This window comes from Podarcis pityusensis, assembly GCF_964106645.2.
Source record: "Podarcis pityusensis genome assembly, chromosome: 5".
Lineage (NCBI taxonomy): Eukaryota > Metazoa > Chordata > Lepidosauria > Squamata > Lacertidae > Podarcis > Podarcis pityusensis.
This window is the reverse complement of record NC_138032.1, coordinates 97,691,499-97,705,737: the sequence shown is the minus strand read 5'-3', so window position 1 is coordinate 97,705,737 and position 14,239 is coordinate 97,691,499. Positions and strand designations below refer to the sequence as shown.

Genomic DNA, 14,239 nt, shown 5'->3' with positions numbered 1-14,239 from the left:
ACAGACCTCCAGAATGAATTAAGTTCTTAACCCAAGGTACCACTGTACAAGAAAGCCACAGAGCATCAGGGGGGAAATCAGGACAGTTCCACAGTTCTAAGAGTTCTACAACATGAAGATGGAGGCTGGACATGTAAAGTCTTTTTGTTCAACTGGAATAGTGCTGTCCTTTCTTAGGTATGTGTGAGCACACAGGCAAGTAAACATGTTTGTAGGTTAGTAGCTTTGTGGGCTTATGTACGTAGCCCCCACAATATCTTACCTGTCAATAATGATTCCAGATTAGTTTCTAATTTGTGAAGTAATTGGATGAAGTGTACAGATGCCTCAATTAGCCCCAGGTTCCTGTTATAAAAGAACAGTTTTAAATTTAAAATTCTCTGAAATTTAAAAAAAAAGCAGAGAAGCCAGTGTTTTATACAAAGCTGTATCATAATATAAAGTCCTAAATTTGTAATACATATTGTAATGTAATAAATGAATTCTGTGGTGGTGAACTCCCCTAGGAGTAATTGACTGAGTAAGGTAAGAGTGACAGAAAGGGACTGAGTAGGAAGAAAAGCCAAGGGAAGGAAGATGGTTTTAAAAATACTAGGAAAGAACAGACTGTAGCTTAAAAAACAACAGGCCCAGAGAAGTCTAGGAAAGGGAGGTCATACTGGGCAATTATGAAAAGGAATGAAAATAAAAAGTCCTAAGGTGGAAAGGCACACCAAGAGAGAAAACAGACAGGAGGGGGGGTTTCATGGTGAGGAGCTGGCAAGAGATAAAGATTCACATAAAGATTCAAAATAACTAACAACTCATTCTGACCCCTCGCATGATTAAAGTGCACTTCTGCACGGAGGATCCTTTTCCAGCCATGAATGCTCCCTGCACAACTGACAATTCTAGAAAATCCGGGTTTTCAACTGTGCAGGGAACCTTCATGGATACACAACGCTCCCTGCTGCAGTGCACTTTAAATCCCATGAAGAACACCCCAGAATTCACCCGACCTCAGGGGCAAATAAAATGCACATCCTTGCAGCCAACAAATATTAAGTAATCCAGATGCAAGACTAACAAAAAAAAATCAGCTCTTAAATAATCACAAGACTTGGTGAAGATAATGTCTATGAAATCTCACTTCACGAGTATTTTAAAAAGAGCAAATCAAAGAAAAAAAGTTGTCAGAATAAATCTTGTGTTCATGCACCCTTGATTCTCTTGCAGATTAATTTACTTTCAGAGAATATGTAGATATATAATGATTACACACTGGTCAGTTAGCCTGAGCCACACAATTTAACAAATGTGGGCAATTCACTCACAAGGTTTCCACTCAAACGCCAAGAGTGCACAGCAAAGTGAAGTGAACTAGTGAGGAGTGAAATGTATGAGCCTGATTCAAAAGTTAAATCAGCTATGAACTCAGTTGGGTGAAACAAGTTACTGTAATTTAACATTTAAAAAACTATGCAAGTACGGGGGCAATAATCATACCTCATAACGTCCTGATTCTTGGTACACTGAACACAAGCATTCCGAAGGCACCTGAAACATTCTGATACCAACAGGAACAATGAATCTGCGTGTTCCAGTGTATTATTTTGCTTGCAGGTTACACCAATTTCATAAGATGCCTTCCTCAAAATTTGCAGGAGATCTTGGAATAGGCTTTCTGTTGCTTTTTCCCTGAAAAGAAAAATAAATATAAAGTAGACATCATCAACAGTACATTAAAAAATATATACATAAAAGAAGGATATCATTTGTACCATGCAATATTTTTTTAAAAAGCTAATCCAAGCTGTTTTGCATATTTTGTACTTGACAGGGATAGAAAAAATATAGCAAATAAAGGGTTGCCCTGGCTTTGAAATATTTACTATAGGTAACCACAAACTCATGTATTTTCTCCAGCCTCTACAAGCTTCATAAAATTGTGAAGAGAATTCATAAAAATTGGAGTTTTTCTAAATTCTGAACTTAAGTTCCCAAGGCAAGTCAAAAGGTGAATTATTCTGTCTGTTTCTTACACCCACTTTTCAAGTTAAGTAGAGCTTCTAGGCAGTATCCCATCAGGCTTTGACTATACCCAGAGCTGCTTAACTTCACCAAGGTAGCTGCATCGCTTGCCTTCAGAATATGATGAAACCATCTTGCTGAAACACAGCAGCTCTGGTATGATGGATGCCTGAACTGGAATATAAGGAGCTGACTTCAGACCACTGATCCAGCTAGCTCAGGATTACCCACAGTGAAGACAGAAACTCTCCAACGTTTCAGAGAGGAAATTTTCTTAGTGCTACCTGAAGAAAACAGGATTGAAGCTAGGAATTTTTTGCATGCAAAACTGGCTCTATCACTGAGCTACATTCCTTCCTGTGGTGCCACGGAATGAAGACAAGATGTGAAATTTTAAAAGATTAAGCCTGGACTGATGTGTATTTCAGTATTTCCCACAGACTTCTTTTCCTAAAGTGGAACTACAGACATACCTCCTTGCATAGCACAGCCCAGGGGCAGAGCAGAAGGTCCCAGGTTCAGCCTCCAGGCAGGGCTGGCAGAGCCACTGCTGGTCCGTGTAGCCAGTTGGCCTCAGTGTAAGGACACTTCCATGGCTCCTAGTATCCAAAGACCTGGGCAGGCATGTGCAAATGGGCTAGCAGTTTTATTACTACGTATTTTATTTTTCCCCCTGCTCCTCTCCCTCGCCCCTTCCTATAAATTCTAATTGTTATTAATACAAAATACATGTTAGTTATGGTCATTACATGTTACTACGCATCATTTCATAATCCGTATTAATTGTAATAATTTTGATAGATACACTTTGACACAATTTTGCTAATACACTCAGAAAAATTTAACTCCGTGTTTCTTGATGCTTTATTTTTAATTTTATGTAAATGTTGCATGTCATACACTTTAATGTTAAACGCTTTAAATATGAGAATGAATAGAAACTATGTTATCAAAAAAGAAAAAGCTCCTCTTGGAGTCAAAGAACTGGTTCTTAGTATGCTTCTTCTTAAACTGTCTGAACTAGGGTGAGGAATGTACACGGAACCTGCAAGATGCTGAAAAGCAGCATCTTCTACATAAGATTTGTAGCTTTATTATTATTACATCATCATCATCATCATATAATAAAGCGAGTGGTTGCTGAACAACTCCAGGCACGCCTGGAAGAAGTGGACCATTTGGATCCCTTTCAGTCGGGATTCAGGCCTCATCATGGGACTGAAACTGCCTTGGTCTCACTGGTCGATGATCTCCGGCAGGCTAGGGACAAAGGTGAGAGCTGTTTCCTAGTTCTGCTAGGTCTCTCAGCGGCGTTTGATACCATTGACCAAAACATTCTTCTGGACCATCTAGAGGGGCTGGGAGCTGGGGGCACTGTTATACAGTGGTTCCACTCCTTTCTCCTGGGCCGTGTTCAGAAAGTGGGGGGGGGGGATGAGTGTTCAGATCCCTGGACTCTCACTTGTGGGGTGCTTCACGGTTCTGTCCTCTTCCCCATGCTTTTCAACATCTACATGCAGCCGCTGGGAGAGATCATCAGGGGCTTTGGGCTGGGTGTTCATCAGTATGCGGATGATACCCAGCTCTACCTCTCTTTCAAATCAGAACCAATGAAGGCGGTGACGGTCCTGTGTGAGTGTCTGGAGGCGGTTGGAGGATGGATGGCGGCTAACAGATTGAGGTTGAATCCTGACAAGACAGAAGTACTGTTTTGGGGGGACAGGGGGCGGGTGGGTGTGGGGGACTCCCTGGTCCTAAATGGGGTAGCTGTGCCCCTGAAGGACCAGGTGCGCCGCCGGGGAGTCATTCTGGACTCACAGCTGTCCATGGAGGGCAGGTCAGTTCTGTGTCCAGGGCGGCTGTCTACCAGCTCCATCTGGTACGCAGGCTGAGACCCTACCTGTCTCGCTAGAGTAGTTAGTTAGACTAGTTAGTTATCTCCAGCTTGGACTACTGCAATGTGCTCTATGTGGGGCTACCTTTGAAGGTGACCCGGAAACTGCAGTTAATCCAGAATGCGGCAGGTAGACTGGTGACTGGGAGCGGCCACCGAAACCATATACCGTATTTTTCGCCCCATAAGACGCACCTAGTTTTTGGGGGGGGAAATAAAGAAAAAAAATTATTCCCCCCCCCAAGGCGCTAGGCTGGGGCGGGGGAAGCCCGAGCTTCCCCCGACCCCAGCCCCCAGAACAGGCTGCTCTCCGCAAGCCGTGGGAGCCCTCCCGCGGCTTGAGCAGAGCTACCCAAAGCTCCACCGGCTTGCGCAGCACTGCCTCTTATCCCGAAGCCCCGGCGCGATGAGCAGTCGCTTCGGGTAGCTTCCGGATAAGAGGCAGCACTGCGCAAGCCGGGGGAGGGCTCCACCGGCTTGCGCAGAGCTACCCGAAGCCCCGGTGCGACTGCTCAGCGCGCCGGGGCTTCGGGGTGCAGGCAGCGCTGCGCAAGGGTGGGAGTCGGGGGGCACTCCCGCAGGCTCCCACGGCTTGCGGATAGCTTCCTGAAGCCTGGAGAGCGAGAGGAGTCGGTGCGCACCAACCCCTCTCGCTCTCCAGGCTTCAGCGAAAGCCTGCATTCACCCCATAAAACGCACACACATTTCCCCTTCATTTTTGGAGGGGGAAAAGTGCGTCCTATAGGGCGAAAAATACGGTAACACTTGAAAGACCTACATTGGCTCCCTGTACATTTCCCAGCACAATTCAAAGTGTTGGTGCTGACCTTTAAAGCCCTAAATGGCCTCCCTCCTGTATATCTGAAGGAGCGTCTCCACCCCCATTGTTCAGCCCGGACACTGAGGTCCAGCTCCGAGGGTCTTCTGGCGGTTCCCTCCCTGCGAGAAGTGAGGTTACAGGGAACCAGACAGAGGGCCTTCTTGGTAGTGGCACCCGCCCTGTGGAACACCCTCCCTTCAGATGTGAAGGAAATAAGCAGCTATCCTATCTTTCAAAGACATCTGAAGGCAGCCCTGTTTAGGGAAGTTTTTAATATTTAATGCTGTATTGTTTTTAACACTTGATTGGAAGCTGCCTAGAGTGGCTGGGGAAACTCAGCCAGATGGGCGGGGTATAAATAATAAATTATTATTATTATTATTATTATTATTAGATATTTAGTTTTAATATTTGTCATTATATTCTAATCGATTATTGAATATTGCTTTATTTGATATAAGTTACTTATTTTAAAGTTATTGTGACTTTTCTGTATTGGATCTGATTGTTATTATTAATGTTTGACGTTTTATTATGTTTTCATACGTGCTGAATGCAGCCAGATGGGTGGGGTATAACTAATCATATTAGTGCTACTGTTGTTATTAGTAGCAGTAGCAGTAGTATTTATACCCCACCAAGCAACTTCTGCCTGCAAAAAGCCACAGCATCCAGCCAAGCGAGGAGAAGCAGCAGGAACTTTTGACGCCTTGTATTTCTAGGCAGCCAGAGATATAAGCGCAACTGCAGGGAGAAATGGGGGACTTGAAATTTCTGGAGGCTTCCTTACAAAATCGTCACGAGGAATTAGAGGAGGAGGAAGCGAGCCTGCAAAACCACACCCGCCGCGGCAGGAAGACACGCGGCAGCGCGTCCACACGTGACGGAGCCCGGCCCCAGCCCCCCGCGGCCCTCACCTGCCCGCCGGGTCACGAAGGAGGGCCGCGAGCTGCCCGAGGGTTGCCAGGCGACCGGGCGCCGCCGCCGCCGCGGCCTGCTCCTCCTGCTCCTCCTGCTCCTCGGCGCTCCCCGTCAGCCGCGCGGCCAGGCCGGCCAGCAGCGCCGCCGCTGCTTCTTCCCCGGGCGGCGCCTCCGAAGACGCCATGGCCGCCCGGCCCGAGGCCTCGCTCCGCCCCGCAGCCGCCGCTCCAGGCAGGCCTGGGCCTCAGCCGCTCGCCCTCCGCGGCCTCGCCAGGCGGCAATCCCCGCCCTTTCCTGCCTGCTTCTCGCGGAGGCGGGGGCCTCGTGGCCTCGCTCGCAGCAGCGCAGCTTTTTATTCCCCCCGCGCCCAAGGCTTATTTTGTGTGAGGCTGCCCCCCCCCCTGTCACGCTGCATCCAGCGGGGACCCCCCCCCCGGAGAAGGGGCGCAGCTCCTGCGCTGCTGCTCCTGCTCCCGAGACTCTCCCGAAGGGGCAGCAGGAGGGAGCCCAGCTCCCCACTTCGCTGGCAATGGAAGAAGACGAGTTCCCTTCAAAGGCAGCACTTCTTCCATCGCTGCTCCCGAGGAAAAACAGGAATTCAAGAGTTTGAACGCCAAGAAGGTTTTAAAAATGTATTCTGTGTTTTTACATGCAACCAGTTTATATTTCCTTCTGTGGCTGCTCTCCTATGACAGGGTGTGTTTGTTTTAATTTGCACATGTCTTTCCACCAACTATGAAAACTATTTACTGTAAGATATCATAAATACTAATATCGATCAGATTCTTCCTATGCTCAGGGAGCTTCACCACCACTATGGGCTGTGGCTGTCTTGCCGAAATCTAAGGCTTGTAGGTGCACAAAAATATATATATTTTGAAGCCAGCTGCCGTGGGGTTGAAACCCCTTGTAAGATCCCTCTATCAACTCAGGGTGTAGCCTTATGAGGCTTTGCCCTCGGGTGGGAAAAATATTGCGCCTGGGAAAGGGAAGTGGGAGTCAACAGACACTCAAGGAATAGTTTCGGAGAAAAGGCTTTTATTTCTACCATCCATGAACTGGTAGAAGGAGCAAGTGTGATAAGTCACAAAAAGCATGCACGAAGTTCACAGTCATGTGCACAAGCATATATACCCCTTTCCAGTTCCCTCCTCCTTTCTCCTCCTTCCAGAGTCCTGCCCCATGAGTTCCTCTGAGCATGAACAGAAAGCTGTCTTGGGACTATTGGACTATTGGACCCAGGAAAGGGGGAATGAGAAGCCAAGGGGTTTTCAGCATGTTCAGATATGTTTCAATCTCTTGTTCTGGCATGGTTCCCGGACAGAAAGTAAGTTGCAATGTGGTTCTTTAGCAAGGCCAGAAGGCATGAGAAAGGCCTGAGAAACAATGGACTGTTCTCTACCTTTGTTACAGCAGAGCGGAATGTTTCTGATGCTTAGCTGCTGAGAAAATGATTTTGAAAAGCTTTGAGAAGCTTTGAGCCTGCTTTGGTGGGGGGTGACTTCGGGCCTAGGTGAGGTCACCTGTCCTCGCCTTCAAGGGTAATGGAGCACAGTATTGGCTACAGGTGGGGGGAGGACACTACCAATAGGTAGAGGATGGGCTTGAATGCAGAGGCCAAAGAGAAGGACACACATACCTTGAAAGAACCATCTCCTTCTGCATAGGTGACTGTGGTTCACACTGAGAAACTGAGGGATGGAAGGCCAGGCTGCCCATGAACATCAGTGGATAAATTAAACAGTTCAAGCACAAGTGTTCATTGTGCACTCTTAAAACACCCTTGAGCACAAATGTGCCCACCCTACCCCACCCTCTTTTTTAGACCCCATAAAAGAGTCCATTAAAGACTGAGCATCCTCATCATGAAATACTGGCTTGAAAGGGCAAAAATCCAGGGAGAAGCTGAATTGGAAGAGTGGCTGGGAGCCTCCACGCTACAGTTTTTTGTTGCAGGGCCCCACTTGTCAGGGGCAGCATGAGACAAAATGGGAGTGTGCCCCCCTCCCAAACCTTGCCTACCTGGGTCTTGCAGCAGTGGTGACTTCCAGTGAGATCTCAGAGCTCTCACAAGGTCTCACGTGAAACCACAGCCACACAATGCCAGCAGGCCCATGATGCCCCATGGGATTCTGCTGCCCATGGCAGCTGTTTGAGTTTGCCACTTGTTTCTTTTCTGTTTGAAAACTGGTGTAGCCTTAAATTTGCTAAGTATGTCAATATGGCATTTGTCCAAAAGTGTTTTACTATTAAGCCTTCTTAATTACTGGAAATACATCATCCTGATGTGTGAGGACTGCTAATGGCAGGAGGAGCTTTGTGCTCCCACCCTGGCCTTTTAGATGTGTGGAGCTTTGTGGGTTTTGTAGCCGCTACCTTACAGGGCAGCCTAGAGGAGCATAGCTTAATGGCAGAGAACATACTTGTGATGAGGAAGGTGCCAAGTTCCATCCCAGGCAAAATGGTTTCGGGTAGCAGGGCTGGAAAAGGTGAGTGTCAGGGACCATCTTGGGCCGGGGGAGCAGTGGTGTGGCTCACTATAAGGCAGTTCCCCATGTACAGCTATGAGGTTGTACTGCCAATTCTTATGCATAGCTCTGCCCACCCACACCTCTCTAGTGTGTTACATTCTACACATTTCACAACTGCTGCCGCTCCCGCACCCAAGCTGAAAATAACTTTGCTGCTTCAACTTGAATCCATGATGACTTCATCACTGGATTTTCACATATGCATGCCTCGCCCTGCTCTTTTTCCATCTTCTTTCCCTCAAACCCTTCCACATCGTAAATGCCCTCCCCACTTGTTCCATAAAATTAAATTCAGTCATATTTTATTAACACAAGAAGACATTCAGGTGTTGCCAAGGTGTAAACAAGACCAAAAGCTCATATTGCTGTCAAAGACCGATAAGGATCAAACATTGGCCCAGGATGGGACTTTGCTGCATTTAATCCCCATACATGCCAGCTTGATGCAAGAGTACATCTTCACAATGGAGATAGGGTTTCACTTCCATTAGGGAACCGTCTACACAATAAAATGTATTTGAAAACTAGTCCATCTGTACTTTATAGTGGATCACGCCCAGAAGTTGACAGCAGCCCCATTCCTCCTTCCCAGTGCACTCTTACCAAAACACACACAAACAGTTCTTTTTGTGGCATGGCTTTAAAAAGAGGAGTTGCCGTGAGACACAGAGTTATTGTGGGATTTGATGTGTTGTGAGTATGAAAAGAATGGGATTGCTGCTGCGTGGATGTAGGATGTGCGGTTTCTCTGCAGTGGGAAATAAGGGGAGAAAAATTGTGGACTGTGGTTACTGTCTGGATCAGATCATGAGTGGGATGCAGAAGATAATTAAAAGGACAATCTTGCTCTTTTAGTAAATGAAGGTTGTACACAGAACTAGATGCCAGGCAAGTGAGGGAAAGGGTGCTGAGCAAAGGAGACAGGGAGAAGAAAGTAGGCTAGGCTGCTTTTCTAGGACACAAGATCGCAATGGGGTGGGAGGGGGAGAGTGGGAGGCAGGCATTTTTGAATGCGAGCTTCACTCCCATATCTATCAGCCTCACCTTCAGAGCCCTCCAGATGTTGTGGACATCCATCAGCTCCAGTCAGGTTTGCCCCCAACCCTGTTTCTCATCATCATATATGGTAAGAGGAATATCCAAGGCTCCACATAGAATCATAGAGTTGGAAGGGACCCTCAGGATCATCTAGTCCAACCTCCTGCGATGCAGGAATCTTTCACCCAACATGGGGCTCAAACCCACAACCCTGAGATTAAGAGTCTCATGCTCTGCCAACTGAGTGATCCCTCTGTTGGACACATTCCTGTGTCCAAAACCATACCATCCATGCACAAGCAGGAAATATCAGCAGGGGGAATGCCCCCCCCCCCAAGAATCTGCTGATGGATTTTAAAAGAGCATGTTAAATTGGGTAACGTGGGCATTATATTTTGTGTTAACCATGAGTAGGCAAACTAAGGCCTGGGGGACAGATCTGGCCCAATCACCTTCTAAATCTGGCCCACGGACGGTCTGGGAATCAGCGTGTTTTTACATGAGTAGAATGTGTGCTTTTATTTAAAATTCATCTCTGGGTTATTTGTGGGGCACAGGAATTCACTCTTTATTTCTTTTTTTTCAAAATATAGTCCGGCCCCCCACAAGGTCTGAGGGACAGTGGACTGGCCCCCTGCTGAAAAAGTTTGCTGGCTCCTGGCGTAAACCAAAGAAAATGGAAAATGTAGGATTATATGATCACCCTACCTAGAAATCTAAGATGCAGTGTAGGCTTCATTCCTGAAGAAAGGAGTGCCCAGAAAACAGGACTCCATTATAAATCATGTTTTTAAGTGCAGATGGCAAAGCTGCATAGCTGTTGCCTTAGGGAATCTGTCTAATTTGTCAGCTAAAATTTACTCTCTTGATAGAAAACTAGCCCATTCATGCTGCTTGCAGCTAATTACTCATTGAAAGAATCTGTTCAGGGAACTGGCAAATATATCCTGTAGGATTGTGGAGCTTTTACGTGAGGGAGGTCAGAATGATCCCCTCTGAAACATGGACTCTCTCTCCATGTGAATTGGTCAGAGCACATCCCAGCAATGTTAAAACATCTTCCCATCTATTTCTGGGCACACTTCAAGTGCCATAACCATAAAACCCTGTACAGTTTAGGACTTGCCCCCACAAACCTGTCTGATTGTTGAGGTTTTCCTCTTTGGGCCCTCCTGCCACCCGAGGAGGAGCACATAGTGGCCAGGCAGCAGGTCTCCTTGGTTGTAGCAGTAACTCTGTTGCTGAGGAGGTTCAGACCTTCTCAGATGCTGAGTTCTCCAATCTTCTAAAATCAGCTGGCTAGTGACCCAGTACCCTGGTTGTGAAATGCTCACCTCAGGGAAAAAAACATTTGGTTTGTTCTGGACTGCCAGCTGCCAGCTTTTAGTGGCTAATGCTGCCAGTGTGGTGTTAGTAATTAGCATTAGACTAGGACTGGGGATACCAAGGTCTCTTTAGGTCTTTTCTTCATAGAGCTGTTTTATTTTTACATGATTGTCCTCATCCCGCTATTTTTTAAGGCTCTGTTGTCTTTTATATTTTAAGCAGGACAGACAAACCACCCACCAACAGTCAGATTTAAGATGCATTTAGTCCATTACCAATACCATGTCAATAACTTCACCTGAATTTAATGAAAGGGATAAGAGTTGGGTGTCATCAGCATATCAACAACACCTCCAACTTCCAGGTTGATCTTGATCAGTGTTTCTTGTGAACGATCTAGAATCATAGAATTGTAGAGTTGGAAGGGACCCTGAGGATCATCTAGTCCAACCCCCTGCAAAGCAGGGCTATACAGCTGTCCCAGACAGGATCAAACCTGCAACCTTGGGGTTATCAGCACCACACTCTAACCAACTGAGTTATCCTGGCAGAGTTGTAGGGAAATGGTTCTTATAGTTAAGACTGTTCATGATAAAGTTGAGAGTTTGTATTGCCTTGCTGTTTACTGAAATGGTGTTATGGAACTTTTAAATAAGTCACTAGACATAGCTAATACGTGAATAAGTAGAGACAAAACAACAAAGGATTTGGTGGAATAAACTCAAAAGGAAGAAGTTGTATTTTCCACTATTTGATGGCACTCTCATAGTAACTTTAGTACATTTCCTGCTTCACCTCATTCACAAATGATTCTAACAGCTCTAACGAAAGACAGTCATGGTCCATGTGAATATATCTTTGATCTTCAACATGCACCACATACAAATTGTTAAGATTCAAGTTATCTGTTATTTACCAACAGTATTTAGAAATCAAGAGAGGGTTGTATGCAGTGCAATCCTATATGAACTTGCTGAGAAGTAAGTCTTATTGAGTTGAACAGGGCTTACTCTCCAGTAAGTATGTGCTTAACATAGTAGCCTTAAGAACTTCTTTCCAAGTACACATTATGCTTTTAAAGATCTAATAACCACATTTAATGTCAGAAGAATGCAAATTCTCTGCATTTTCTATTTCATTATTATCTACCCAAATCTTTTACTTTGACCTGGTGCTTAATACACTGCCTTTTTTCTTTTTCTTTTCTTTTTTGGTAAAAGCTTAGCATTTTCAACCCTCGTCTCAATCATCAATTCTTTACCTTATTGAATCAGAAACCGTTTTTGTAGCTTAAAACACAAAATGATCAGTAACTTAACATTTCAAAAGAAGTGTAATATGGGAAGAAAGGCAACAGTGTTTATTTAAAGGCAGTGTTAAGTGTTTGCTTTTAAATCAAATAATACCATATGTAATATCAAATAAAGAGGAAGTATGGTACCTAAATCACTCCAGCAAAGTTTAAAAAATAGTAATATGAATTAATGATTGACCCAAGGTTTATTCATCTGTTTGCTTTGGTATTCATAAAAATGCATCGTTACCTTAGTAACTCCAACTTCATACAGATTTTAGTCTATCCTTGATCTAAAGTGCACCCTCTTAAAGAAAGGCATACAGTTTCTCTTGAGAACACTTTTCCTTGTTTTCTTTGTTTGTGAAGGAAGAAATAATGAATTGGCTTCTCTTTAATGGACCATTTTTGATCTTTTCCTCCCCCCCCCCAAACAATATCTAACTTCCAACACTTGCTTTCTGGATGCTTCAGAAAACTCTAGAATGGCGTCCATGGCTCTGGGGCTTTTTCCTAGATAAGTGGGTGTCAGCTTGCAGCCCTAGTGTCTTACAGACAATTTTTGTGAAGCTAGAAAAAATGATTGCTGTTTGTACTCCACTCTCTTAAGAGATTTGTTTTTTATTTCCACCACTTTGTACTTTATGTACACACCAAAATGAGTAGAAAATGTGCCTTTCTTGTTTAGAAACAGCACAGAACACAATGTTGTCCAATAAACCTACTGGCACCAGTTTGATGGGGAAGGAGTTAGCGCCACCTCCTGCCCTGTTCCTGGATCTGTTGGCGATCCACTTCTCTTGTCTGTTGAAGCCTGGGAATGTTAATAATTTCTGCCTAACAGCAAGTGTGGAGGAAAGAGTCTTGGGAAGTAACAGGCAACTTCTTCCATTACTGTGTGCAGATACAGTGGTACCTCGCAAGACGAATGCCTCGCAAGACGGAAAACTCGCAAAACGAAAGGGTTTTTTGTTTTTTGAGTTGCTTCGCAAGACGATTTTCCCTATGGGCTTGCTTCGCAAGACGGAAACGTCTTGCAAGTTTGTTTCCTTTTTCTTAAAACCGTTAATACAGTTGAGACTTGACTTCGAGGAGCAACTCATAGCACGCGGTGTGGTAGCCTTTTTTGAGGTTTTTGAAGACTTTGGTGATTTTTGAAGCTTTTCCAAAACTTTTCCGACACCGTGCTTTGCAAGACGAAAAAAACCGCAAGACGACAAAACTCACGGAAGGAACTAATTTCGTCTTGCGAGGCACCACTGTACAGTTTGTGAAGATACAGGTGGGCTCTCCAGATCAATTCCTGGACCAAGAACCATTCGCCATAGCTTACATGAGCTAGTGCTCCTAGCTAAAATGCAAATGCATTTGGCTTCTGAACTCCATTATCAATAGAAGACCAAGTTATGTAAATTTTACATTCAGCCGGGTTGGTTACAGGTTATGATTTTACAACTCATTTGCTCCTGACATGAGGTAAAGTGCTCATTGCCCTTTAATGGTATAATACACATGAGCAGTTTGCCAAGTGGTTATATACACCCTGGCTTACAGAGGCACATATGAGGCAAGGTGCGGGAACTGCCTCAGGCGTCAGGATCCACGGGGGCAGCAGATCCAGCCTCCAAGGAATGCATGTTCACTGCCCAGGTGGCAGCAACAACAGAGGTCTGATCTGCCACCTTCTTGGCAGCCCTCCCAGAGCCCTCTCTAAGAGGGGGTGAATAGGAGGTGAATAGGGTGAATAAGAGGTGCTGCTGGTCTCCCCCTCCTTGCTCCCAATGTAGATCTTTATCCCCCCCCCCCATTCCTGATGCAGATCTTCACTCACCCTTCTTCCCTAGCAGGAAGAGAGGGCCATTCTTTTTTTCACCTCAGGTGCCAAAAGGTATTGTGCCAGCTCTGGAACGCACACTAGATTCTCCCCAAGAGAAGGTGGAGAGTATGGAGAACACTGGGGAACTGTGCCGTCCATTCCCAAAATGCCGTTTCCTTCTTCCCCCACCCCTGGATTCAATACTTTTAGTTTTATTGGAGGGAGAGGGAAATCTGATCGCATAATTTACTTTTACTTTGGCTTTCCTATATTTCCAATCCAATATCAATTACTACCCAGTAGTGTATCTGAAACGGGTTTTTGGTGCAGCTGTGGGGATGGGAAAATCAATTACTAATTGTTTCTAGGAATTCCAAAACTGTCAGACTAGCAAGTCTCCAAATTTTGCAAAGGCTCGAAAATTTGCTGCTGTGTGGCATTATTCGAAACATCAGTGCAAATCTGGCAGCATACCATGACTCTTATCAAAATTACAAAGTTTCTATCTTCAGTGATTGCTCTTTGGGTTGATGATTATCTCTGCTTGGTTTAAAAGCTGTTCAGCAAACGCGTTAAATGGGGGAGGGTG

At 45.3% G+C, this 14,239-nt stretch overlaps 1 protein-coding gene across 1 annotated transcript in view; it reads right to left on the bottom strand.

Annotated features, from left to right (window-relative positions):
- The window catches only part of ATXN10 (ataxin 10), a 72,691-nt gene extending 66,832 nt beyond the window's left edge, over positions 1 to 5,859 (bottom strand). Inside the window, exons 1-3 of the mRNA XM_081005581.1 lie at positions 5,642 to 5,859; positions 1,486 to 1,677; positions 263 to 345 (exon numbers count right to left, since the gene is read on the bottom strand). Of these exons, the coding sequence (XP_080861707.1) occupies positions 263 to 345; positions 1,486 to 1,677; positions 5,642 to 5,829 (463 nt within the window). The 5' untranslated portion in view covers positions 5,830 to 5,859. The remainder of the gene's footprint in view (positions 1 to 262; positions 346 to 1,485; positions 1,678 to 5,641) is intronic.
- Between the last annotated feature and the right edge of the window lie 8,380 nt (positions 5,860 to 14,239).